This window comes from Phocoena phocoena, chromosome 1, assembly GCF_963924675.1.
Source record: "Phocoena phocoena chromosome 1, mPhoPho1.1, whole genome shotgun sequence".
In the NCBI taxonomy this organism is placed as follows: Eukaryota; Metazoa; Chordata; class Mammalia; order Artiodactyla; family Phocoenidae; genus Phocoena; species Phocoena phocoena.
Window position 1 is genome coordinate 75,756,405 of NC_089219.1, and position 26,542 is coordinate 75,782,946.

Sequence of the window (26,542 nt, forward strand, 5' to 3'; positions counted from 1 at the left end):
CTTCATGATCTGCTTTCTACCTATTTCCTCAAGCTCATCCAAACAACTTTTCACTATTCACTATGCTATAATAGCTTCCTTTAACTTTTCCAAAAATACCTAGATCATTCTCACCTCCACATCTTGGCCCTTGCTATTCTATCTACCCTGAAGGATGTCCCAAAGTTCTCTGCATGACTGGCTCCTTTTCACTCCTCAGGTCTCAATTCAATCCTCCCCTATCTAGAGAAGACGTTCCTCACTGCCCTGGTGTAAATAGTTTCTCTATCCATACTAGCTTCCCCCTTCCCTTAACCAGTTGTTCTTTATCATCAGCCTGTTTATTTTCATCATTGCATTTATCACAACCTTCAATGATCTTGTCTGATGTCAGTTTTCTCCATGATATTATCAAATCTGAGATCAGGAACCTTGCTCCTCTCATTCCCCATGGTGTCCCTAAGGCTTAGCAGAGTTCTTGGCAGAGTTCTCTCATTGAAAGAACTCATAAACTTCACTGAATTAGTGAATGGACAAATACATTTTAGAGAGTCACAGTTTGTAAGGCTAACATAAATTTAGAAACATCCAAGCTAATGCTTTTTTAAGGCTAAGCTTTCTGTCTCAAAAAAGCCTTTATAGAAGCTACTATGTTAAATAGACATGCAAGGATCTTTTCTGATTCAAGCAGGAAAGGAGCAAAGTCCTACCAGTTCAGCATCTTCCCTGGCACAGTCTTCTTGGGGTGTTCTGCATAGTTCTAACCCCTTTATTATGTGTAATGTGTAAACCAAGAAACCAAAGAATGACTCACCCAACAATGTACAGCTCTTTAGTGAAAGAGCAGGGGTTTCAACAATTCTTGCACAGTGGTCAGTGCAGGGTTCTTTCTATTATGTGCTGCTTTGCAACACAACAGTTCAGAACAAACAAGTCTAACACCAGAGTCATATGAATCATTCAGAAGATAAGGGTTTAGATAATCCTTTACTCCTTAACACCACTGACCTCAAATTTCCAAAGTGATTATTTTTCAGGGCTACCAAGGAAACTGTCTTAGAAAGAAGAGTCAGGTATACTTCATTCTTTTCTAGCTGCTGATATTCATTCCTCTCATCTTTCTGACTTCATTTTTAAGAGTCTATCAGAAAAGCCTCTTAGAAAAGCGTGCATTATTTTATTTTAGCTTCTCTTAAGATATTCACCTCAACCTAATATCATACCACCCTAGACAGATGGGAAAATTAACACTTCAATAAATCCAATCAAGTTTTGTTGTAAAGGAATAAAACGAGACAATTTCATTTATATATACTCAGTTTTGGAGTGCACAGCTTCACCTCTGTTTAGATCTTAGATACCAGAATGATAGACTTTTTAAGAAATGAATGAAGGACCATAAGTCAGGCAGATGTTTCTTCTGAGAAACTTCCAAACTATTTTCCTCATATAGAGTTATGCATTTAGACAACTGAATATTTTAGAACAGAACTCAAGCATAAAATACAAAATATTTTCCTTTGTTCAAAGAGTCTACATCTTGGGTTTGGGAATTTGTTACTAACGTTTCTCTTGCCTTATTTTTCAAACCAGATATCATTTCCCAATCTTTTAGAAAGAAGAACATCTCTTTCTTATTTTTTAAAGAATTTTTAAGGTAGCATCTTTGTGACATTGCCTAAGGAAGAATTTTTCTGAAGTGCAAAAATAAATCCAACATCAGGCCGTCTGATTAAGCAATAGTTCCTTGGATCAGAAAATTCTTTTGAAAAAATATGCTGTGGTATTTTTATTAAGTTTATGAGCTAAAAGGCATTTAAAATTCCAAGGAAACAACAAAAAGAATAAAAAAGAAACACACATGTGTTGTTACTAAAAAAGGCACCAAAGATGTGTACAAGAGGATTATTCCTGGAAAAATTATGAAGCAGATGAAATCTGTGTTTATCATTTTTCCATGTTTTGTTTTGATCCCCTTTTTCATCTCTGCTCTGCCCATCACCATTTGTCATACTGTGTCATCCCTCTCTGGGATTTCTGCCTGTGTTGTCCTATGGCATGGTTAGGCCTTCCTTTTTTTTAAGTTCTGTGTCTCCCCCACCTCCCCCCATCAACTTTAGCATTCTCTTAGGAACTAAGCTAGTTGACTGAAAAATAAGTCCATATTAAAACATTAATAACTGTTAATAACTTTCTTATATAAAAACAAATTTGATAAAAATTCTCAGGAAGATAACTGCACTTTCTTGGCACTTGATACTTGGCTTCTCTGTGGGTCTAGCCCTGATGAGTCCTCTAAATTAATGAAAACTACCATGAACCTTAGAAAGGCAAAAGATATGCCCAAATCTCTAGAAGTATGGCTTAGAACCTGAGGGTGAGGCTGAAGCATGTCCTTGAACCACAGAGACTGAGAAGAACATTAGAAGGGTAAAAGGAGAGGTTTCATTTGGATTGCACTGTATTTCCCCCAGGCACAGTACCACACAGAGTGATCCCCTTGGCCTATAGTTTCTCTGTGGGAAAAGGAGAACCCAAAGTGGATATTCAGCTCCCCTACTGTTGCAGGATGCTTCCAGGGTTGCCCAGTCAGGTCTTCATGAGGATCATTTGGGGAACCTGGGGGCTTGACCACTGGGGATCAGATAGAGATGGGGAAAGGGGGCATGGCTTATAGCAATCAGCACTCGAATGTTGGTGGACTGCATTCCTGCTTGTAGTAGCACCTGAGCAGAGATCCTAGCCAGGGATCTGTAGACCTTAGCTGGTGGCTCTTCTGGCCAGGGAGCTTGGTTGGTAGTTCTGCATGATTTGTGTCCCCCCAAAAGTGGTCATACATGCTCTTGAGCCTGTCATGTGGCCCTGCCTGGGCAAGGGAGTAAATCTGCAGCCCTGCTCAACAGCTAAGCATAGACTCCCATCCTGCTCGACCAGAAAGACTGGCCAGAGAACTTAGGCGGCTGTGGGGTCCATACTACAGCCTTGCTCAGGCAGAGAGCCAAGCCAGCAGCCCTGTCCAACTGTTGAGCATAGCCTCTGGCCTGTCATGACCAGGGAACCTGAACAGTGACCCTGTGCAGGCTTGGAGCCCAGTCTAAGGTACTTCCCAGTTATGGGGCCCAGCTAACAGCCCTATCTAGAAGCAGAGTTTCACCTATGGCCTTGTCCAATTACTAAACACAGCCTGTAACCTCGCCCAGGCAAGGTAACCCCATGGAGCATTATCTGTGAGATGCAGCTGGAGGCCCCACTTGACCAGACAGCCTGGCAAGTGACCTCATCCAACAAAGGAGCACATCCAGTACCCAAACTGATCACAAAGCATAGTCTGCAACTCTGCCCAAACTTGGGGCACAGCCTGTAACTCCATTCAACAGTGAAACCATGTCAGTAGCCCCACCAGAACATGGAGTCCTGCCAGGGCCACATCCGGTTAGAGAGTACAACGTGAGGCCTTGCGCAACTGCAGAATCCAACAAGTGCTACTGTCCTTCCAGGGAACACAGCCTGAGACCATATCCTACCAGAGGTAACTACAGAACCCAGCTAATGGCCCCATCTGACTGTGAAGTCCAGCCAGCACCCCTACCCAACGAGGATGCCTAGTTAGTGGTCCCACTACAATGTGGAGCCTAGCCAGCTGGCCAACCCAACTGCAGAGACCAGCCAGTGGCAACTCTCCCCTTGCCTCAGAACATGGGTAGGAACCTCACCAAACTGGAGACCTCAATAGCAAGCTGTGTATGTCCACAAATGCTACAAGCTGATCCGTCCAGTTCCCCCTAAGCAAAGTCGACTAGTGAAGGCCTTTCCCTGCCAAAACAAACCTGTAAAGTCTGGAAGAGGAGACCACTTATTCAAATGTGTAAATACCAATGCAAAGATACTATGAGCATAAAGAATCAGGTAAACATGACAAGACCAAAAGAAACTAATAAAGCTTCAATAACTGACACTAAAGAAATGGAAATCTATGAACTACCTAACAAAGAATTCAGAATAATCCTCTTAAAGAAGTTCAGTGAACTTCAAGAACACACAGATAACTAAATGAAATTAGAAAAACAATGCATGAACAAAACGAGAAGTTCAACAAAGAAATAGAAACCATGTGAATAAATAAAACAAAAATCCTAGAGATAAAGATTGAACTGAAGAACTCAACAGAGTTTCAAAAGCAGACTTGACCAAGCAGAAGAATCAGTGAACTCAAAGATAAGTCATTTGAAATTATCCCAAGGAACAAAAAGAAAAAAGGATGAAAAAGAATGAAGAAAAGACTATGATACTTAAGGGACTGTGTGAAATAAAACAATATTGTGTGAATACTGGGAGAATAAAAAGAGAAAAGAGCAGAAAGACTACTTAAAGATATAATGGCTGAAAATGTCCTAAACTTGGGGAGAGAAATAGACGTCCAGATTTTTGAGGCTCAAAAATCCCAAACAGGTTAAACCCAAAAAAGGTCACTTTGAGACACATTATAGTCAGCCTTCAGTATCTGCGGGTTCCACAACTGCAGAGTCAAACAACTGTGGATCAAAAATGTTACCAAAAAAATTCCAGAAAGTTCCAAAACAAAACATGAACTTGCCATGAACTGACACTGGTTTACACAGCATTTATACTGTATTTAAAACTATTTACATTGCATTTATATTATATTAAGATTGTAAGTAATCTAGAAGTGATTTAAAGTATACGAGAGGATGTATGTAGGTTATATGCAAATACTATGCCATTTTATGTAAGGGACTTAAGCATGTGCAGATTTTGGTACCTGTGGGGGTCCTGCAACCAATCCCCTATGGATACTGAGGGATGACAGTAACTATATTGTCAAAACAAAGAGATAATTTTAAAAGTAGTAAGAGAAATGTGACTCATTACATAACGGAGCCTAAATAATACTATAAGTAGGTTTCTCAGCAGAAATTTTGCAGACCAGGAGAGAATGGACTAACATCTTCAAAATATGGAAAGGAAAAAAAAGAACCTGTTAACCAAGAACACTATACCCAAAAAAGCTGTCCTTCAGGAATAAAGGCATGATAAACACTTTTCCAAACAAACAAAAGCTGAAGGGTTTATCACCACTAAATCTGCCTTACAAAAAATGCTAAAGGGCATTTTTGAAGCTGAAATATAACAATATAACATTGTAAAAACATATAAATGTGTGAAACTCCCCACTAAAGGTAGATATATATTCAAAGCCAGATTCTCTAATATTGTAATGGTGGTACATAAATCACTTACAATTCTAGTTAAAAAGTTAAAAAACAAGTTTATTAAAAATAACCATAACGGGATTGGTTCAAGATGGTGGAGTAGAAGGACGTGTTCTCACTCCCTCTTGTGAGAACACCGGAATCACAACCAACTGCTGAACAGTCATCGACAGGAAGACACTGGAACTCAGCAAAAACGATACCCCACATCCAAAGACAAAGGAGAAGCCACAATGAGATGGTAGGAGGGGCGCAATCACAATAAAATCAAATACCATAACTTCTGTGCGGGTGACTCACAAACTGGAGAACACTTATACCACAGAAGTCCACCCACTGGAGTGAAGGTTCTGAGCCCCACATCAGGCGTCCAAACCTGGGGGTCCGGCAACGGGAGTCGGAATTCCTAGAAAATCAGATTTGAAGGCTAGTGGGATTTGATTGCAGGACTTAGACAGGACAGGGGGAAACAGACTTCACTCTTGGAGGGCACACACAAAGTAGTGTGCACATCGGGACCCAGGGGAAGGAGTAGTGACCCCCCAACAGAAACTGAACCAGACCTACCTGCTTGTGTTGGAGGGTCTCCTGCAGAGGTGGGGGGCGCCTGTGGCTCACCGCAAAGACAAGGACACTGGCAGCAGAAGTTCTAGGAAGTACTCCTTGGCATGAGCCCTCCCAGAGTCCATCATTAGCCCCACCAAAGAGCCTGGGTAGGTGTAGTGTTGGGTTGCCTCAGGCCAAACAACCAACAGGGAGGGGACCAAGCCCCACCCATCAGCAGACAAGTGGATTAAAGTTTTTCTGAGCTCTGACCACCAGAGCAACAGCCAGCGCCACCCACCACCAGTCCCCCCTATCAGGAAACTTGCACAAACCACTTAGATAGCCTCATCCACCAGAGGGCAGATGCAGAAGCAAAAAGAACTACAATCCTGCAGTCTGTGGAACAAAAAACACATTCACAGAAAGATAGACAAGATGAAAAGGCAGAGGGCTATGTACCAGATGAAGGAACAAGATAAAACCCCAGAAAAACAACTAAATGAAGTGGAGATAGACAACCTACCAGAGAAAGAATTCAGAATAATGATAGTGAAGATGATCCAGGACCTCGGAAAAAGAATGGAGGCAAAGATCAAGAAGATGCAAGAAATATTTAACAAAGATCTAGAAAAATTAAAGAACAAACAAATAGAGATGAACAATACAATAACTGAAGTGAAAAATACACTAGAAGGAATCAATAGCAGAATAACTGAGGCAGAAGAACGGATAAGTGACCTGGAAGACAGAATGGTGGAATTCACTGCTGTGGAACAGAATAAAGAAAAAAGAATGAAAAGAAATGAAGAAAGTCTAAGAGGCTTCTGGTACAACATTGAATGCAACAATATTTGCATTATACAGGTCCCAGAAGGAGAAGAGAGAGAGAAAGGACCCAAGAAAATATCTGAAGAGATTACAGTCGAAAACTTCCCTAACATGGGAAAGGAAATAGCCACCCAAGTCCAGGAAGCGCAGAGAATCCCATACAGGATAAACCCAAGGAGAAACATGCCTAGACACACAGTAATCAAATTGGCAAAAATTAAAGACAAAGAAAAATTATTGAAAGCAGCAAGGGAAAAATGACAAATAACATACAAGGGAACTCCCATAAGGTTAGCAGCTGATTTCTCAGCAGAAACTCTACAAGCCAGAAGGGAGTGGCATGATACACTTAAAGTTTGTGATGAAAGGGAAGAACCTACAACCAAGATTACTCTACACAGCAAGGATCTCATGCAGATTTGATGGAGAAATCAAAAGCTTTACAGACAGGCAAAGGCTAACAGAATTCAACACCACCAAACCAGCTCTACAACAAATGCTAAAGGTACTTCTCTAAGTAGGAAACACAAGAGAAGAAAAGACCCTACAAAAACAAACCCCAAAAAATTAAGAAAATGGTAACAGGAACATACATATGGATAATTACCTTAAACGTGAATGGATTAAATGCTCCAACCAAAAGACACAGGCTTGCTGAATGGATACAAAAACAAGACCTATATATACATGCTGTCTACAAGAGACCCACTTCAGACCTAGGGACACATACAGACTGAAAGTGAGGGGATGGAAAAAGATATTCCATGCAAATGGAAATCAAAAGAAAGCTGGAGTAGTAATACTCATATCAGATATAATAGACTTTAAAATGTTACAAGAGACAAGGAAGGACACTATATAATGATCAAGGGATCAATCCAAGAAGAAGATATAACAATTATAAATATATATGCACCCAACATAGGAGCACCTCAATACATAAGGCAACAGCTAACATCTCTAAAAGAGGAAATCGACAATAACACAATAATAGTGGGGGACTTTAAATAACACGTCACTCAAACCAATGGACAGATTGGTCCAAACAGAAAATTAATAAGGAAACACAAGTGTTAAATGACACAACAGCAGAGAGATTTAATTGATATTTATAAGACATTCCATCCAAAAACAGCAGATTACACTTTCTTCTCAAGTCTGCACAGATCATTCTCCAGGATAGATCACATCTTGGGTCACAAATCAAGCCTCAGTAAATTTAAGAAAATTGAAATCATACCAAGCATCTTTTCTGACCACAAGGCTATGAGAATAGAAATCAATTACAAGAGAAGATCTGTAAAAAATACAAACACATGGAGGCTAAACAATATATTACTAAACCAAGAGATAACTGAAGAAATCAAAGAGGAAATCAAATACCTAGAGACAAATGACAATGAAAACACGATGATCCAAAACCTTTGGGATGTGGCAAAAGCAGTTCTAAGAGGGAAGTTTACAGCTATACAAGCCTACCTCAAGAAACAAGAAAAATCTCAAATAAACAATCTAACCTTACTCGTAAAGGAACTAGAGAAATAAGAACAAACAAAACCCAAAGTTAGCAGAAGGAAAGAAATTATAAAGATCAGAGCAGAAATAAATGAAATAGAAACAAAGAAAACAAAAGCAAAGATCAACAGAACTTAAAGCCGGTTCTTTGAGAAGATAAACAAAATTGATAAACCATTAGCCAGACTCATGAAGAATAAGAGGGAGAGGACTCAAATCAATAAAATTGAAATGAAAAAGGAGAAGTTTAAACAGACCGCAGAAATACAAAGCATCCTAAGAGACTACTACAATCAACACTCTGCCAATAAAATAGACAACTTGGAAGATATGGACAGATTCTTAGAAAGATATAACCTTCCAAGACTGAACCAGGAAGAAACAGAAAATATGAACAGAACAATCACAAGTCATGAAATTGAAACTGTGATTAAGAATCTTCCAACAAACAAAAATCCAGGACCAGATGGCTTCACAGGTGAATTCTATCAAACGTTTAGAGAAGAGCTAACACCCATCCTTCTCAAACTCTTCCAAAAATTTGCAGAGGAAGGAACACTCCCAAACTCATTCTATGAGGCCACCATCACCCTGATACCAAAACCAGACAAAGATACTACAAAAAAAGAAAATTACACAACAATATCACTGATGAATATAGATGCAAAAATCCTCTAGAAAATAGTAGCAAACAGAATCCAACAACACATTAAAAGGATCATACACCATGATCAAGTGGGGTTTACCCCAGGCATACTAGGATTTTTCAATATATGCAAATCAATCAATGTGATACACCATATTAACAAACTGAAGAAGGAAAACCATATGATCATCTCAGTAGATGCAGAAAAAGCTTTTGACAAAATGCAACACCCATTTATGATAAAAATTCTCATATTTGGGCATAGAGGGAATCTAGCTCAACATAATAAAGGCCATATATGACAAACTCATAGCAAACATCATTCTCAATGGTGAAAAACTGAAAGCATTTCCTCTAAGATCAGGAACATGACAAGGATGTCCACTCTCACCCCAACTGTTCAACATAGTTTTGCAAGTCCTAGCCACGGCAATCAGAGAAGAAAAAGAAATAAAATGGATACAATTTGGAAAAGAAGAAGTAAAACTGTAATTGTTTGCAGATGACATGATACTATATAGAGAGAATCCTAAAGACGCCACCAGAAAACTACTAGAGCTAATCAATGAATTTGGTAATGTTGCAGGATACAAAATTAATGCACAGAAATCTCTTGTATTCTTATACACTAATGATGAAAAATCTGAAAGAGAAATTAAGGAAACACTCCCATTTACCACTGCAACAAAAAGAATAAAATACCTAGGAATAAACTTACCTAGGGAGACAAAAGACCTGTATGCAGAAAACTATGACACTAATGAAAGAAATTAAAGATGATACCAACAGATGGAGAGATATACCAGGTTCTTGGATTGGAAGAATCAATATTGTGAAAGTGACTATACTACCCAAAGCAATCTACAGATTTAATGCAATCCCTATTAAATTACCAATGGCATTTTTTACAGAACTAGAACAAAAAATCTTAAAATTTGTATGGAGACATAAAAGACCCCAAATAGCTAAAGCAGTCTTGAGTGAAAAAAACGGAGCTGGAGGAATCTGACTCCCTGATTTCAGACTATACTACAGAGCTACAGTAATGAAGACAATATAGTACTGGCACAAAAACAGAAACACAGATCAATGGAACAAGATAGAAAGCCCAGAGATAAACCCACACACCTATGGTCAACTAATCTATGACAAAGGAGGCAAGGATATACAATGGAGGAAAGACAGTCTCTTCAACAAGTGGTGCTGGGAAAACTGGACAGCTACATGTAAAAGAATGACATTAGAACACTCCCTATCACCATACACAAAAATAAACTCAAAATGGATTAGAGACCTAAATGTAAGACCAGACACTATAAAACTCTTAGAGGAAAACATAGGAAGAACACTCTTTGACATAAGTCACCACAAGATCTTTTTTGATCCACCTCCTAGAGTAATGGAAATAAAAAGAAAAATAAACAAATGGGACCTAATGAAACTTCAAAGCTGTTGCACAGCAAAGGAAACCGTAAACAAGATGAAAAAACAACCCTCAAAATGGGAGAAAATATTTGCAAACGAATCAACAAAGGATTAATTTCCAAAATATATAAACAGCTCATGCTGCTCAATATTAAAAAAAGCAAACAACCCAATCCAAAAATGGGCAGCAGACCTAAACAGACATTTCTCCAAAGAAGACATACAGATGGTCAAGAAGCACATGAAGAGCTGCTCAGCATCACTAATTATTAGAGAAATGCAGATGAAAACTACAATGAGGTATCACCTCACACCAGTTAGAATGGGCATCATCAGAAAATCTACAAACAACAAATACTGGAGAGGGTGTGGGGAAAAGGGAACCCTCTTGCACTGTTGGGAGTGTAAATTGATACAGCCACTATGGAGAACAGTATGGAGGTTCCTTAAAGAACTAAAAATAGAACTACCATATGATCCAGCAATCTCACTACTGGACATATACCCTCGGAAAACCATAATTCAAAAAGACACATGTGAAAAGCAGCGGGGGTGGGGGGTTGTGGTGTGATGAATTGGGAGATTGGGATTGACATGTATACACTGATGTGTATAAAATGGATGACTAATAATAACCTGTATAAAAAAATAAATTAAAAAAAAAAGACACATGCACCCCAATGTTCATTGCAGCACTATTTACAATAGCCAGGTAATGGAAACAACCTAAATGCCCATTGACAGATGAATGGATAAAGAAGATGTGGTACGTATATACAATGGAATATTATTCAGCCATAAAAAGGAACAAAATTGGGTCATTTGTAGAGACATGGATGGATCTAGAGATTGTCATACAGAGTGAAGTAAGTCAGAAAGAGAAAAACAAATATTGTATATTAATGAATATATGTGGAACCTAGAAAAATGGACAGGTGAGCCGGTTGCAGGGCAGAAATTGAGACACAGATGTAGAGAACATGTATGGACACCAAGGGGGGAAAGCGGCGGGGGGTGGGTTGTAAAAAAAGAAAGAAAGAATTCTTTTTTACACTTCAAAAAGTTAATCATAGTCCAGAATAGGAAAATCTACAGAGACAGAGAGTAAATTAGTGGTTGCCAGAGGGTAGGGGAAGGGGAGAATGGGGAATGACTGGTAGTGGGTACAGGGTTTGTTTTTGGCATGATGAAAATGGTCTGGAATTAGACAGTCGTAACGATTGCACAACTTTGTGAATGTAGTATAAACCACTAAATTGTACACTTTAAACATGTGAATTTTATGGTATATGTGAATTACATCTCAATGAACCCATTATTTTAGAAAACAAAAACATAAACAAAAAAAACAACAAAAATAACCATAACTACAATAATTTGTTATTGGATAAAGAATACAAAAAGATTAAACTGTAACATCAGTAACCTAAAATGTGAGGGGGGAGAAGCAAGTAAACACATAAAGTTTCTGTAGGATATCAAAGTTAAGTTTTATCTGCTTAAACTATGGTGCTAGAATTGTAATGTATTTTATGTGAGCCACAAAGGAAAATCATGTAGTAGATACACAAGATTATGATAAAGGATTCAAGGCACACTGCTACAAAAGTCCAAAAATCACAAAGGAAAAGGGCAAGTGAGGAAGCAATGAAGTAAGAGTCTGTAAAAGAATCAGCAAACAATGAGCACAATGGCAATAGGAAGTCCTTACTTATCAATAATTACTTTAATTGTAAATGGATTAACTTATCCAATCAAAAGACAGAATGGCTAAAAGGATTTAAAAAAAGAGACCCAGCTATATGCTGCCTACAGGAGGCTCACTTAAGCTTGAAGGACACACAAAGACTGAGAGGGAAGGGATGAGGAAAGATATTTCAAGCAAATGGTAACCAAAAGAAAGCAGGGATAGCTATACTTATATCAGATAAAATAGATTTTAAGCTGAAAACAGTCACAAGAGATAAGGAAGGTCATTAATAATGATAAATGGGTCAATTAATTGATAACATATAATAATTATAAATATTTATGTGCCAAACTTTGGAGTATCTAAATATATAAAGTAAATACTAACAGAAATAAAAGGAGAAATAAGCAGCAATACTATCTTGTTTGGGGACTTTAATATCCTACTCTCTAAAATGGCTACATCTTCCAGACAGAAAATTAATAAGGAAACAGAAGATTTGAACAACACTACAGGCCAAACAGACGTTATGGACATATAAAGAACATTCCATCCAACAGTAGCAGAATACACATTCTTCTCAAAAAATGTTCACATGGAACATTTCTGTAGATAGATCATATGTAAGGCCACAATACAAGTCTCTATAAATACAGTTAGATAGAAATTATATCAAGTAACTTTCCAGCCACAATGGTATGAAACTAGAAATCAACAACGGGAGAGAAAAGTTGTAAAACTCACAAATATATGGAAATTAAAAAATATGCCTCGGACCCTGAAGCCCTAGGTGTCCCAGTGGTTTTAGCACGATGAGCTCAACTGGCACTGGGTATGACCTGTCAGTCTCTACATTCTCTCCTGATGGGAGAGTTTTTCACGTTGAGTATGCTATGAAGCCTGTGGAAAATAGTAGTACAGCTATTGGAATCAGATGTAAAGATGGTGCTGTCTTTGGGGTAGAAAAATTAGTCCTTTCTAAATTTTATGAAGAAGGTGCTAACAAACGACTTTTTTTTTTTTTTTTTGCGGTACGCGGGCCTCTCACTGCTGTGGCCTCTCCCGTTGTGGAGCACAGCCTCCAGACGTGCAGGCTCAGCAGCCATGGCTCACGGGCCCAGCCGCTCCGCGGCATGTGGGATCTTCCCAGACCAGGCATGAACCCGTGTCCCCTGCATCGGCAGGCGGACTCTCAACCACTGCGCCACCAGGGAAGTCCACAAACGACTTTTTAATGTTGATCGACATGTTGGAATGGCAGTAGTAGGTTTGTTGGCAGATGCTTGTTCTTTAGCAGACATTGCAAGAGAAGAGGCTTCCAACTTTAGATCTAACATTCCACTAAAGCATCTTGCAGACAGAGTGGCCATGTATGTACATGCATATACACTCTACAGTGCTGTTAGACCTTTTGGCTACAGTTTCATGTTAGGGTCTTACAGTGTGAATGATGGTGTACAACTTCCAATGTTTATCATTTCTAAAAACCAACTCATTAATTTTTTCTATTGTTTTCCTATCCTCTATTTCACTTATTCCTGCTCTAATCTTTATCACTTCCTTCTTGCTAACTTTGGCCTTATTTTGTTCTTCTTTTTCCACTTCCTTGAAGAGTAAAGTTAGGTTACTTATTTGAGGTCTTTCCCTTTTTCTAATGTGGAATTTATCACTATGAACTTCCCTTTTAGAACTATTTTTGCATCTGTATTTACAATAGCCAGGACATGGAAGCAACCTAAGTGTCCATCGACAGATGAATGGATAAAGAAGATGTGGCACATATATACAATGGAATATTACTCAGCCATTAAAAGAAACGAAATTGAGTTATTTGAAGTGAGGCGGATGGACCTAGAGTCTGTTATACAGAGTGAAGTAAGTCAGAAAGAGAGAAACAAATACCATATGTTAATACATATATATGAAATCTAAAAAAAAAAATGGTTCTGAAGAACCTAGGGGCAGGACAGGAATAAAGATGCAGATGTAGAGAATGGACTTGAGGACACGGGGAGGGGGAAGGGTAAGCTGTGACAAAGTGAGAGAGTGGCATGGACAAATATACACTACCAAATGTAAAATAGATAGCTAGTGGGAAGCAGCCACATAGCACAGGGAGGTCAGCTCAGTGCTTTGTGACCACCTAGAGGGGTGGGATAGGGAGGGTGGAAGGGAGATGGAAGAGGGAGGAGATATGGGGATATATGTATATGTATAGCTGATTCACTTTGTTATACGTCAGAAACTAACACACCATTGTAAAGCAATTATACGCCAATAAAGATGTTAAAAAATAAAGCTTATGGACTTAACAATATGAAAAATAATATTATCTGAACTGTCAGAAAAAAAATGATAAAAAAAATTGACAAACCTTTAGCCAAACTCACCGAGAGAGAGGACTCAAAGTTAGAAATGAAAGAGGAGACATAAAGGATACCACAAAAAGAAAAAGGATCATAAGAGACTACTACATACAATTATTTGCCAGCAAATTGAAAACCTAGAAGAAATGGAGAAATAGAAAGATACTACCTACCAAGACTGAATCATGAAGAAATAGAAAATCTATAAAGACCAATGAATAAGGAGATTGAATCAGTAGTGAAAAACCTCTCAACAAAGAAAAGCCCAGGACCAAATGGTTTTACTGCTGAATCATATCAAACATTTAAAGAAGAATTAATGCTAAACTTTCTCAAATTTTCCCAAAATTTTGAAGAAGGAATATACCCAAAGACATTTTACAAGGCCAGCATTACTCTGATGCCAAGCCAGATAAGGATACTACAAGAAAAAAAAATTCAGGCCAGCCAATATCCCTGACAAATAGAGATGCAAAAATTCTCAACAAGATACTAGCAAACTGAATTCAATAGCATATTAAAAGGACCATACACCATGATCAAGTGGGATTTATTCCAGGTATGCAAAGATGACTCAAAAATCTGCAAATCAGTCAATGTGATGTACCACATTCCCAGAATTAAAGAAAAAAACATACGATCATCTGAATAGATGCAGAAAAGGCCTGGAAAAAATTCAACAACCTTTCATTATAAAATGTCTCAACAAATTGGGTATAGAAGTCACATAATAAAAGTCATATATGAAAAACCCACAGCTAACATCATACTCAAAAAAAGCTTTTCCTCCAAGATCAGGAACATGGCAAGTGTGACTGGAAGTCCAAGCTTGAGCAATTGGGCAAGAAAAAGAAATAAAAGGCATCCAAGTTAGAAAGGAAGAAGTAAAACAGAAGTAAAACCATGTCTATTTGCAGGTGACATCTTAATATACAGAAAACTCTGAAGACTGTACCACAAAACTGTTAGCATTAATAAATGATTTCAATAAAGTTGCAGGATACAAAATCAACCTACTAAAACCCAGTCATATTTCCACACACTAACAACAAATTATCTGAAAAAGAAATAAAGAAAATAATCCCATTTACAGTAGTATCAAAATCAATAAAATACTTAGAATAAATATAACCCAGGAGGTAAAATATCTATACACTGAAAACTAGAAGACACTGATGAAAGAAACTCAAGAAAATACAAATAAGTGGAAAAAATCTCATTTTCACATATTGTTAAAATGTCCATACTATCCAAAGCAATCTATAGATTCAGTATAATCCCAATCAAGATTCCAGGCAGTTTTTTTTATCAAAATAGAAAAAAGCAATTCTAAAATTTTCATGGAACCATAAAAGACACCAAATAGCTAAAACAATCTTGAGAAAGAAGAACAAGGCTGGAGGCATCACACTTCCTAATTTCAGACTTTATCAATACAAAACTATATTAACCAAAACAGTATGGTACCAGCATTAAAACAGACATATAGACCAAAAGAACAGAATCAAGAGCCCAGAGATAAACCCATGCATATAAGGTCAACTAATATTTGAAAAAATGTGATCATATACACACACATATATATGTTCTCTATGTATACAATGTAATATTATTCAGTCATAATCAGAAGGAAATTCTGCCATTTGAAACAACATGGATAGACCTTGAAAGCATTTTGCTTGTGAAATAAGTCAGAGAAACACAAATACTGTATGATCTCATGAATATGTGTTACCTAACGAAACTCATAAGAACTCATAGAAACAGAGTTGTTTGGTGTTGCCAGGGGTGAAGAGATGGGGAAAATAGGTGAAGGTGGTCAAAGGGTACAAATTTCCAGTTATAAGATGAATAAGTTCTGGAGATCTAATGTACAGCATGGTGACTATAGTTAACAACACCGTATTGTGTACTTGAAAGATGCTAAGACAGTAACTCTTAAAAATTCTCACCACACACACAAAAAGGCAACTGTGTGAGGTGATAGATGTGCTAACTAAACTTATTATGGGAATCATTTAGCAATATTTATGCACAACAAATCAACAGGTCATGCACTGTAAACTTATATAACATATAATACATGTCAATTACGTCGCAATAAAGTGAGAAAAAAATGAAGAAGTTCAATAGCATGTGTGACACATGGGAAAAGTATCTTTTTTCCTTGGATGTTAGGGAGGCTGATAATCAGTCCCTGGTTTGTTCTTTACTCAAGCCATAGTTCCATACCTTCAAATACCAAATGGACATATAAGGGAGACAAGAATGTGTGTGTATGGCTCACACTTGTGTGTGGGGGTGTGGGTGTGTAGAGGACTGAGTTCACTGAGTATTGAACCCAGCAGTACTCACCGGAGGACCCATTACACCTGGTCCACCCAGGGGCCCTGTGGTCCCTGGTAAGCCTGTCTCTCCTTTTTCTCCATCCTCTCCAGGAAGTCCCCTTCTTCCTGGGTTCCCCTATAACACAGTAAAAATTTTTGAGAAAGGGAAAGTAGTAAAATAATTATGCCACGCAATAAGAGATTTTTGTTGGCACATAAAAAATTACGTTTAATATTTGAAAGATTTCTCAAAAACATCTACCTTAATCATAATGTTAAAAGTATAATTTACCTTTATTCCATCTTTACCCTGGAGACCTTCTTCTCCAGCAGCTCCTGGTTCACCCTATTTGGTAGCAGAAATGTAAGATTTATTATTTCGCTAAATCATTTATCTAAATTTATTTTTTTGCCCCTGGTATCTATAGAAGTAGCAGGTTTATATACATTTATTCCTACTTCTACTTTATTTATAAGGAGTATTTGAAAGTATAATGAACATGATTTAATTTGCCTGGAATAACTCTGAAGATGATTTAAAGAGTCATAGCACTGTAAATTCAAACACAAGATGGTCTCAGAATATTAATAACTTTTAGATAATTAAAGGTAATATATATTCATTTGGTAGCTTTGCATATTTAGACAGCTATACCTATGTTTCTTAGTTCAAAGACTGTAAATACTGAATTTCATAAAATTATAGTATCTTGCTTTTCTTAATTTACATGGATTAATACAACTTAATTCAGTTAAAATTAGTGTACCGGATTTTTAAGGTCTGTATTTTCTCCCTTACAGAGAAGAGGTGACTGTCAAGGCCCTGGTATATTTGGAAGTTGTCTTCTAGACACAGAACTTGTAGAAATGTAGAGCCACAATTTATGAAGCTATTAAAGAAGTACTGGCTCTCGTGCCACCTGAACTATTTACAAGTAAATTAATCAGTGTGTCTTCACAGTTGCTCATTGCTCCAACTGCTGACACTTCCATTACCCTGACCTCATACTTCCCACCCCCTTGAAAAAAAGGGGAAAATGAACAAGAAAGAAATCGAATGCAAAATACATCTCCCAACTTTACCTTTTAGTAAACAAATGTCTCTTAAAATTATCTTGGTCCCTGTTATCTTGGAAAAAAAACTTACCACAGCTTAAATTAACCACTGTCTATATTAGAATAACTTCTGTAAGCTACCTCATCACAATTATCTACAATTGTTTTTGTCTACAAAAATCTACAATTATTTCTTTGAATCTTGTTAACTTTGCATGACTCTAGTTTTTTGTTGCTGTTTTTCTAAACACAAATTAGATTTCAATGTCTGTCTGTCTTGTTAGGTCCGGAAATAGCATGAGAGTTGATCACTAGTATTTGTGAATTTCTTCTTCATGCTAACATTAGTGACAATCACAGTGACTCCACACATTTGGCAAGGATTCTGCTGAGTACATCTGATTCTGAGAAAAAGGTTGTGTGTGGTTAGGACTCTCAATGCTACTAAATTACAATGTGAACAGGGTTTAGCATGCAGCTTTTGAAATTATAAAATAAAGACAAACATTTTCTATAATGCACCAGAAAAGTTTATTATACAATCTTTGAAGTCTTTAGGCTGAGTCTTGAGTCTCTAAAATAGGAGGGCCAGTGCATTAAAATGGTTTCTAGTAGGCACGTACCCGTAACCCTGGCTCCCCAGTCACTCCAACACTGCCTGCAGGTCCAACATCTCCCTGAAGAAACAAAGGGAAAGATTAAACTCTTTTCTACTAAAACTGCATGTCTAATAGTTATGGAGGGTATATCATGAAGACAGGAGTTCCAAAACACTATTTTTTCCTTTTCTTCAGATTAATTTATTTATAATATTTTGCTTTTTCATTTGTATTCCCTCCCATATATAACCGTATATATATATGTGTGTGTGTATAGATATACACACACATACTTATCTGCATATATAGAGACAAATAATATTTTTTTCTCAGTAATATTTTATTCTGACTCATTTGAGAACACTTTCCATTTTTATCTGCTGTCCTTTACCTGCTTCCAAGATGGTGGCTGTTTGCCAAAATATTGCAAACATCGGGGAGTCAATGGTGAAAGTTTAGAGACCTCCTTTACTATTTAGGAAGGTTACCTTTGCACCTGGCTCTCCTTGCAGACCAGATTCTCCCTCAATACCTGAAGTTCCCTAGAATAGAATGATTTGACACATTGTTTGTACACATTCCTTCACCAACGTAAAGGCAATAACAACCTCATAAGAAGATGGAAGTAATTTTCAGCCCAAGGATGGGATATCTATGTCCAGGAAAGGATTTTTGCTGCTCCTTTATAAACATCATGGCGTAAGACCAGATAATTTCTGGGACCGTTTAACAGTTCAAATGCTAAAACAACATCACCAGAAATCAGGACTGCTTAGACCAGTTTCTTCTAACGCTTCCTCTCGTCCTTTAATCTTTGGTCAAGACAAACTACTTCCCATTTCCTTTTCTAATTTTCTACCCTCATACCCTTACTATTCTCTGTGTTTTTCACTTTTTATTCTTCCTATCTATTTATGTTGATCCCTCTTGGAATACACTTCTTGAAAAAAATTCCATTTTCTTTATTGGTTTTATAAAATATATCACACAAAGAAGATATGAATTATATATATACATATATACGGCATTTTTTCCCACGCCCCTTTCATGGGTGGGTCCAGTTGGGAAGATTTTGGTTGAAGCTTTTATTTTGAAAACATATAACTTCTTGCAACCTCTGGCTATTTATAAGCTTCGAGCTCCTATAATTGCTGTTGTATTATTTATTTTTTCTCTTGGAGACATTTATCTTGTTGTTGAGAATACTCTGCCTGCCTCTCCCTTCTCTGCTTCCTCACTCTCTTCTCTTACTCTACATGTGTGTATGTATGTATGTGTACTTATACACACACAATTATAAATACATACATATGCATTCTATAATCCCCATGTTTTCAGAGTAGAGGGGTAGTTTAAAGCCATTAACCTATGATACTATCTTGACCAGAAGTTTCCTGTTTGCTTTCTGTCTTCCAGGGATTCCTCAATAGTTCTGATCCATGGGTGATAACCTTCCTAATAATTATTAGCGATTAAAATATCTCTTATGTTGTTACAGTATTTTAGATGAGAAGTTCAATTTTCCATTTTGACCCAGCTTCCACAATCCAGACTCGCTTTGCTTTTTCCAAAATGAAAGCTATACAGGCATAATAGTACAGATGGACTTATAATGAAAAGCCCCAGCCCCATTCCTCAGAGGCAACTACTTTATAAAACAATTTGTTTTTAGTTCTCTTAATGGTTATTTCTATAACCAAGAAATCTACCTCTAATTCTTGATGTATTACCTTGCTAAAAGTTTAGTTCCCTTAAAACTCCCTCCATTTTACCATCATTTCACCAATTTTTAAATAGTTATATTATTTAAAATTTTCTGTTGGTTACCTTTGTGACTTTACTGTTATAAGAGGCAGTGTATTACAGTACTTAAGAGGAAGGACTACGAAGTGAGACTGCCTGAGTTTCTGCTCTGCCTCAGAAATGATAGAATTTAATATCCTAACCTAAGGTTAAAATTATCTCTCAAGCGAGAATTCCAACTCTCTCAGGACTTCTTCCACATCAAAATTGCTTTTAATTCCCTAGACCTCGTCTATTCCCCAGTTTCACCCAATCTGTCAGCTCCTCTCGGCTTCTTTTATTCTTAGGCTAAATCCAATAGTTGATCTTCTGATCTCTGTGGTATCTCTTTTCTTATGCCAATCCTGGATTAGCACTTTAAATTGCCTTCTCCATTTCTATTCCCAGTTGAACATCAATGGAAAAATTACACTCTTGTGCAAAGTGGCTTCATTACATATTGAGAGGCATAGTGACTAAGAGAATGGGTTGCAGAGAGAGACTGCCTAAATTTAAATGCGGGCTCTACCACTACTATTGCTATTGCACTACTATTGCACAGCTATTGCTCTTGAACAAGTTGCTTAACCATTTCATGGCTTAGTTTCCTCATCTGTAGAATGAGGATAATTGCATTACCTCATGGGGTATTGTGAGAATTCATTAATATGGTAAAGTACATAAATACTGCCAGGAACATAGAAAGTTCTCTGAAGTTGTTACCTAGTATTAACATCATTATTATTAATATAATGCAAATTCAAAGTCTCCTACTTCAGTTTTACTTTTTTTTTTTTTTTTTATGCGTTACGCGGGCCTCTCACTGTTGTGGCCTCTCCCGTTGCGGAGGACAGGCTCCGGACGCGCAGGCTCAGCGGCCATGGCTCACGGGCCCAGCCGCTCCGCGGCATGTGGGATCCTCCCAGACCGGGGCACGAACCCGTGTCCCCTGCATCGGCAGGCGGACTCTCAACAACTGCGCCACCAGGGAAGCCCCAGTTTTACTTTTAATAAGGTATATCTGCTTTTACATGTCTTTAGTCATTTCCCTCTTCCATTATCCTCAACCACTATTCTAAACCAGCATATTTTCAATAGAAAATATGTTCAACCCCTACTCCTTATCATGACAGATTCTTGTCTCCTACCCTATTAAAAAAATTTTTTTTCAAGTTATGAGGTATGACTTTCCTCTGCTTTTTTAGACTCAGAGGATGGATGTGGCATAGTACAGGTTTTCAGCATTGGCTTTTGTATCAGATGTGGATTCAAAGCCAGGGTCTGCTTCCTGTTAACCATTTACCTTGGGCAGAGTAGCAGATTATGACTAACATTCTTCTTTTCTTGTCTCAGGAAACGATATTGCCATCCATCCTGTTGAAATCTGGAAATAATTTTTGACTTCTCTTTCCCATTTACTTTCCATATCCCACAAATACGCAGGTTCTCCAGAATTTATGTAACAAACATTTCTCAAATACATTCCCTTCTTACTTATGCTGACTACTTTAGTTCGGACCTCCATTGTTTCTTAACTAGTTGAATGCAACAGCTTTTTAGAAGGTATATATGTCTGCACTCTTGTCTTCTCAAATACATCTTCCCTGAGACTGCTAAAATGATCTTCCAAAAATACAAATCTGACTTTATCACTGCCCTATGCCTACCTCACAATGACTTACTGTAGCCCGTAAGATGAAAAGTTCAAGCTTCTTAACAGAGTATATAAGATTTTTCGTTTGATCTAACCATTTCTCTGTAATTTCATCTATCATCACTCCTTGTTTTGACTTTAAGCATCAAAGAATCCATACGGCCTCATGTTTGCATGTTCCTACTCATACTACCCCTTTTTCTGGAATCGCCATATCCTTATTCCCTCTTTTCATATGGCTAACTCATACTCATTCCTTAAAACTCATTACCCTCCCCCTGCCTCAACACAGACAAGTCTTCTTTTTCCCCTTATCCAGGTAAGGTTACATACCCATTGCTGTACTTTTATAATGCCCTGTGAATGTCTCCATCATTGGGTCTAACAGAAGTATAATGAGCTTTTACATGATTATCTTCTGGAATAGATTATAAACTGCTAAAGGAGTCAGGGACCATATCTCAGCCACCGTTGGACTCCCAGTGGATACACAGTACACAGCAAGAAAGCATGGCATAATCATGGAATTAGAGGAGGAGAAAAGTTCTATTGGAATGTGGTTGAAAAGGTCTGCAGACATTAAACAATGCAGAACATTATCATCTTAAGAAATTGGCATTTTATTAAAGGCTATGAGAGCCACTGAAAAATTTCAAGGACAAGAATGATATGACAAAGGTAAACTGGCCACAAGTAGCTAAGGAATAATGGCAGTTGGAGGAGACATGGAATTAAAGCAGAGGACTGGAGCACCGGCAATGGGGACAGAAAGGAAAGGATGGAGGTGAGACATTAGTGGCAGCTTATTCAAAGGGAAAAGAGCTGATTGAAGGAAGGGGAGTCTAGGATGACTCTCAGTTTGGGGTTACTGGGCATAAGGGATATCTTTCAGTGAGATGAGAATAAAAAGAGGAATAACAGTGGGAAAGCGATGGGTTTGGTTTAGATATTTTGAATTTGAGATGTTTGTGGGATACCTAGGTGCATACATAAAAGACAACAGGAAATCAATAACTGGAGCCCCAAGGAGAGAGGCATGAGTTAGAGCTATCAAGCTAGAGCTATCAGAATAATACTGGTAATTAAAGTCTATGTGATAATATGATTGTAAGCTGAGGAAGAGGAAGGACAGCTTCCCATCAAGACTGAGGCTAATCAGAAGGTAAAAAGCAGAATCAAGAGGGAGCAGTTTCACAGAAGCCAAGGGAGGAGAGAATTTATGCCTAATTTTTTAGCACTAAAGTTAACAAACAAAAGAAATGAAGTAATTGGCTTTTATAATTATAACAAGTATGGTTTATTATTCTAAAATATATCTTGAATAAGAGTCACTTTTCAATATTCTTCTATAATGGAGTGAAGGGTTATCAAAGTTAACTCTAAATCAGTGAAGGGAAAGTTTTATTCACTTTTTGTTCTGTCATTTAAATGAACTGTTAAGGGAATTTTATATGCATAAAATTAGGTTCATACAACAGTCATCCCTGGTTTTAACAGAATTTTAGGTTTTATTTCCTGAATATGAAACAAAACACTATAAAATTATTCTTCAAAATATATATACCTAAGATATCAACTTAACCTTAAGAGGAGTCTTACAAAAAGTATTGAGTATTGATGAACTAACAAGAAAGAGCCCCAAGAAAAATTACCTCAGCACCCATTTCTGCAGGAGGTCCAGCATCACCTTGCAGTCCTCGTGGTCCCTATATTAAAACAAAATTTAGGATGTGAGAATTAAAATGTACTCTATATTACAATTAACATATGCATATAATTATATCATATGTAATATAACGCATAATACATTTATCAATGTATTACTTTATTCTCTGTATAAACAAAATTAAATCTTTAGTTGATTCATCTTTTTTTTGTTACTAATATTAAGCTTTGTTTGTATTCAAAAGAAAAGGAAAGGAAAGAAAGGACGGTGCCTTTCATTCTTTCATTCCCTAATTCACTCATTCATTCAATAAACATTTATCAAGCATCTAATAATTATGAAATAGAGCGCTAAGGGCTTTCAGAGTTATCTTATTTAATGGGTAGGACAATTATAGATCCACTTAATATTCCTGAAAAACATATGACAAACAAAACAGCATTTTTAAAGAAGCAAATATATGGTTTCCAATGAAATAAAAATATGCTTGAGTTTGCTTAATGTCATACTTTATCATAGTAGTGAGTCCAGTTGAACAATTCCTCTGTTTCATATGAATAAATGTAACAATGTTTGCATGGGATAATCATTAAGGTGCAATAAAATGTATGTGGGACCTTTACGGAAATCTTTTTCCCTGTAATACTGAATAGTGTAATTATAAGTAAACAAACACTGAATAATTAGCTTATGGCCTGAACATTAAATTGCTAAACCTAAAGGATCTTAGTGTGTGAACCCATTTAACTGTCTAGAATTACTCTAGATAGATTAACACTTATTTAGAAACTAAAATTTAATGCTATTTGCCCAGCCATCTAAAGAAGCTGTTTGGATATTTTGGTCTTTCTGGAAAGACAGTATAAAGGTGTTTTTTTTAAGATTCAGAATATAACAAGATAGTTAAAATTCTATGAGTTTGTACTCCATCACAATTTGTGAACACCTCACTTAAAAAAAAATGTGTTAATGGGGAAAAATTGTGGTATGGCTGTTATCTTAAACTTTTTCTAAGTTGTTACATTAATGTTCATTTAAAAATATTTGAAAAGTATTGAAAGTACAAAAAACCCCAGATTAATAATCCATAATCCTACCATACAGAGATGACACTGTAAATATACTTGCATATTTCCTTGTAGTTCTTTTGTGGGAGCATACTTATAAAACTTATCTGTTTTCTTTTAATTAATTTATTTTATTTTTGGCTGTGTTGGGTCTTTGTTGCTGCGCTCAGGCTTTTCTCTAGCTGTGGTAAGCAAGGGCCACTCTTCGTTGTGGTGCACGGGCTTCTTATTGTGGTGGCTTCTCTTGTTGCAGAGCACGGGCTCCAGGCGCACAGGCTCCAGGTGCACGGGCCTCAGCAGTCGTGGCTCGCGGGTTCTAGAGCGCAGGCTCAGTAGCTGCAGCGTACAGGCCCATTTGCTCCACAGCATGTGGGATCCTCCTGGACCAGCGCTTGAACCCGCGTCCCCTGCATTGGCAGGCAGACTCCTAACCACTGTGCCACCAGGGAAGCCCCTAACTATATCTGTTTTATGTTTAAGATTCTATTTGAAATATAAATATTTTACCATGTTACTGTAAATATTTCATAACAAAATTGTTCAATGGCTACATAATATTATATTCCATCTAACATTCTGCAGTACCATAATTGAATCATTTTCTTAATGCTAGACATTTATATTGTTTATAAGTCTTCTTTACAGTAAAATTTTGCTTTATAGGATTTATTATATGCATATTAGACTATAAGTGAATGTTAAAGTCTGTAACATCAGATGACACTGCCGAATAGTTGAGATAAGTATATGAATAACAGAATTATAAGGTTGGTATGTAAGCATCACATATGTTGTCCCTACTGAATAGCACAGCCATTAAAGGTATTAAGAGGTCACTAATGTTTTTCAATTATGGCTTATTAAATATTATGTATAATATTTTAAAATTCATGGATTCTCTTCAGAATGTAGTTTTACCCTATTATAAACACACTGAGAGAAACATCTTTGTGCAGTAGTCTTTGTATGCATTGTGCACTTCCACCCCTGGAATATCGAGTATGAAATGTAGTGCTATTTGGTCATAAAGTGAAGTCAATTTCCAGAAAGGCTGCAATAATTAACATTCCACAAACAATGTATAAAATTAGAATCTATTTCATTAAATTCATCCTAGCACAGAATATTATTTTTTAAATTCTTCATTAATTTGATGGACAATCTGGTATCTTAAAATGTATATATGCTTGACTACCAGTGAGGCTGAATATTCTTTTTGTTATTTATCAGCTATCTGCAATATTCTACATGTTGCTTGATCATGTCCTTTGCCCATGTGTTTTGGGGGTCATTTAAAAAAAATTTATAGAGTTCTTTATGTGTTGCAGACATTAACTTTTTTCTGCCCTATTTTACTGCTAACATCTGCCCAGTTTGTGGTTTGTCATTGTATTTTAAAAACATAATGTTAAAGATAACTTTTAACCCCTAAATAAGCTCACTGTAGAACACATGGAAATAGATAAAAGTAAAAATGGGGCTTCCCTGGTGGTGCAGTGGTTGAGAGCCTGCCTGCCGATGCAGGGGACACGGGTTCGTGTACCGGTCCGGGAAGATCCCACATGCCGCGGAGCGCCTGGGCCCGTGAGCCATGGCCGCTAAGCCTGCGCGTCCGGAGCCTGTGCTCCGCAATGGGAGAGGCCACAACAGTGAGAGGCCCGTGTACCGCAAAAAAAATAAATAAATAAAAATAAAAATGACCCAAAATAACCACTTGACCCACTTAACATTTAATGTAGCTCCTTAAATCTTTTAGTGTTTTTTAAAAAATGTGAATGGGAGAAGTTTAAAATTTGTATGTAGTTAAACCTGTCCAGTCTTTTATGGCTTTTTCTACCATATTTAAGTTTAAAACATCTATTCCCATTAAAAATTTTCACCTACTCTTTTGTTACTTATGGTTTTAAAATACTTATCCATTTAAACCATTGTTTTGATGTACTGTGTGAGGTATCAAAATAAACTCTTTTAACCAAATAGCAACACTTCCTACTTTTCACTTTATGCTCTAGTGAATGCAACTGATTAAAGTCCCCTGAAAATATCAGGCTGTTTCATGCCTCCATGTCTTTCCTCATACTGTTCCATTCACCTGGAGTGCTCTTTCTACCCTGTTTACCTGGTTACTAATTTATCCATTATTCAGACCAAGTGTCATTTCCTAA

At 37.2% G+C, this 26,542-nt stretch overlaps 1 protein-coding gene across 1 annotated transcript in view; it reads right to left on the reverse strand.

Moving 5' to 3' along the window:
• The window catches only part of COL24A1 (collagen type XXIV alpha 1 chain), a 368,100-nt gene that overhangs the window by 99,069 nt on the left and 242,489 nt on the right, over positions 1 to 26,542 (reverse strand). The window contains exons 32-36 of the mRNA XM_065887776.1: positions 23,297 to 23,350; positions 18,697 to 18,750; positions 18,233 to 18,286; positions 16,846 to 16,899; positions 16,582 to 16,689 (exon numbers count right to left, since the gene is read on the reverse strand). Coding sequence (XP_065743848.1) covers positions 16,582 to 16,689; positions 16,846 to 16,899; positions 18,233 to 18,286; positions 18,697 to 18,750; positions 23,297 to 23,350 — 324 coding nt within the window. The remainder of the gene's footprint in view (positions 1 to 16,581; positions 16,690 to 16,845; positions 16,900 to 18,232; positions 18,287 to 18,696; positions 18,751 to 23,296; positions 23,351 to 26,542) is intronic.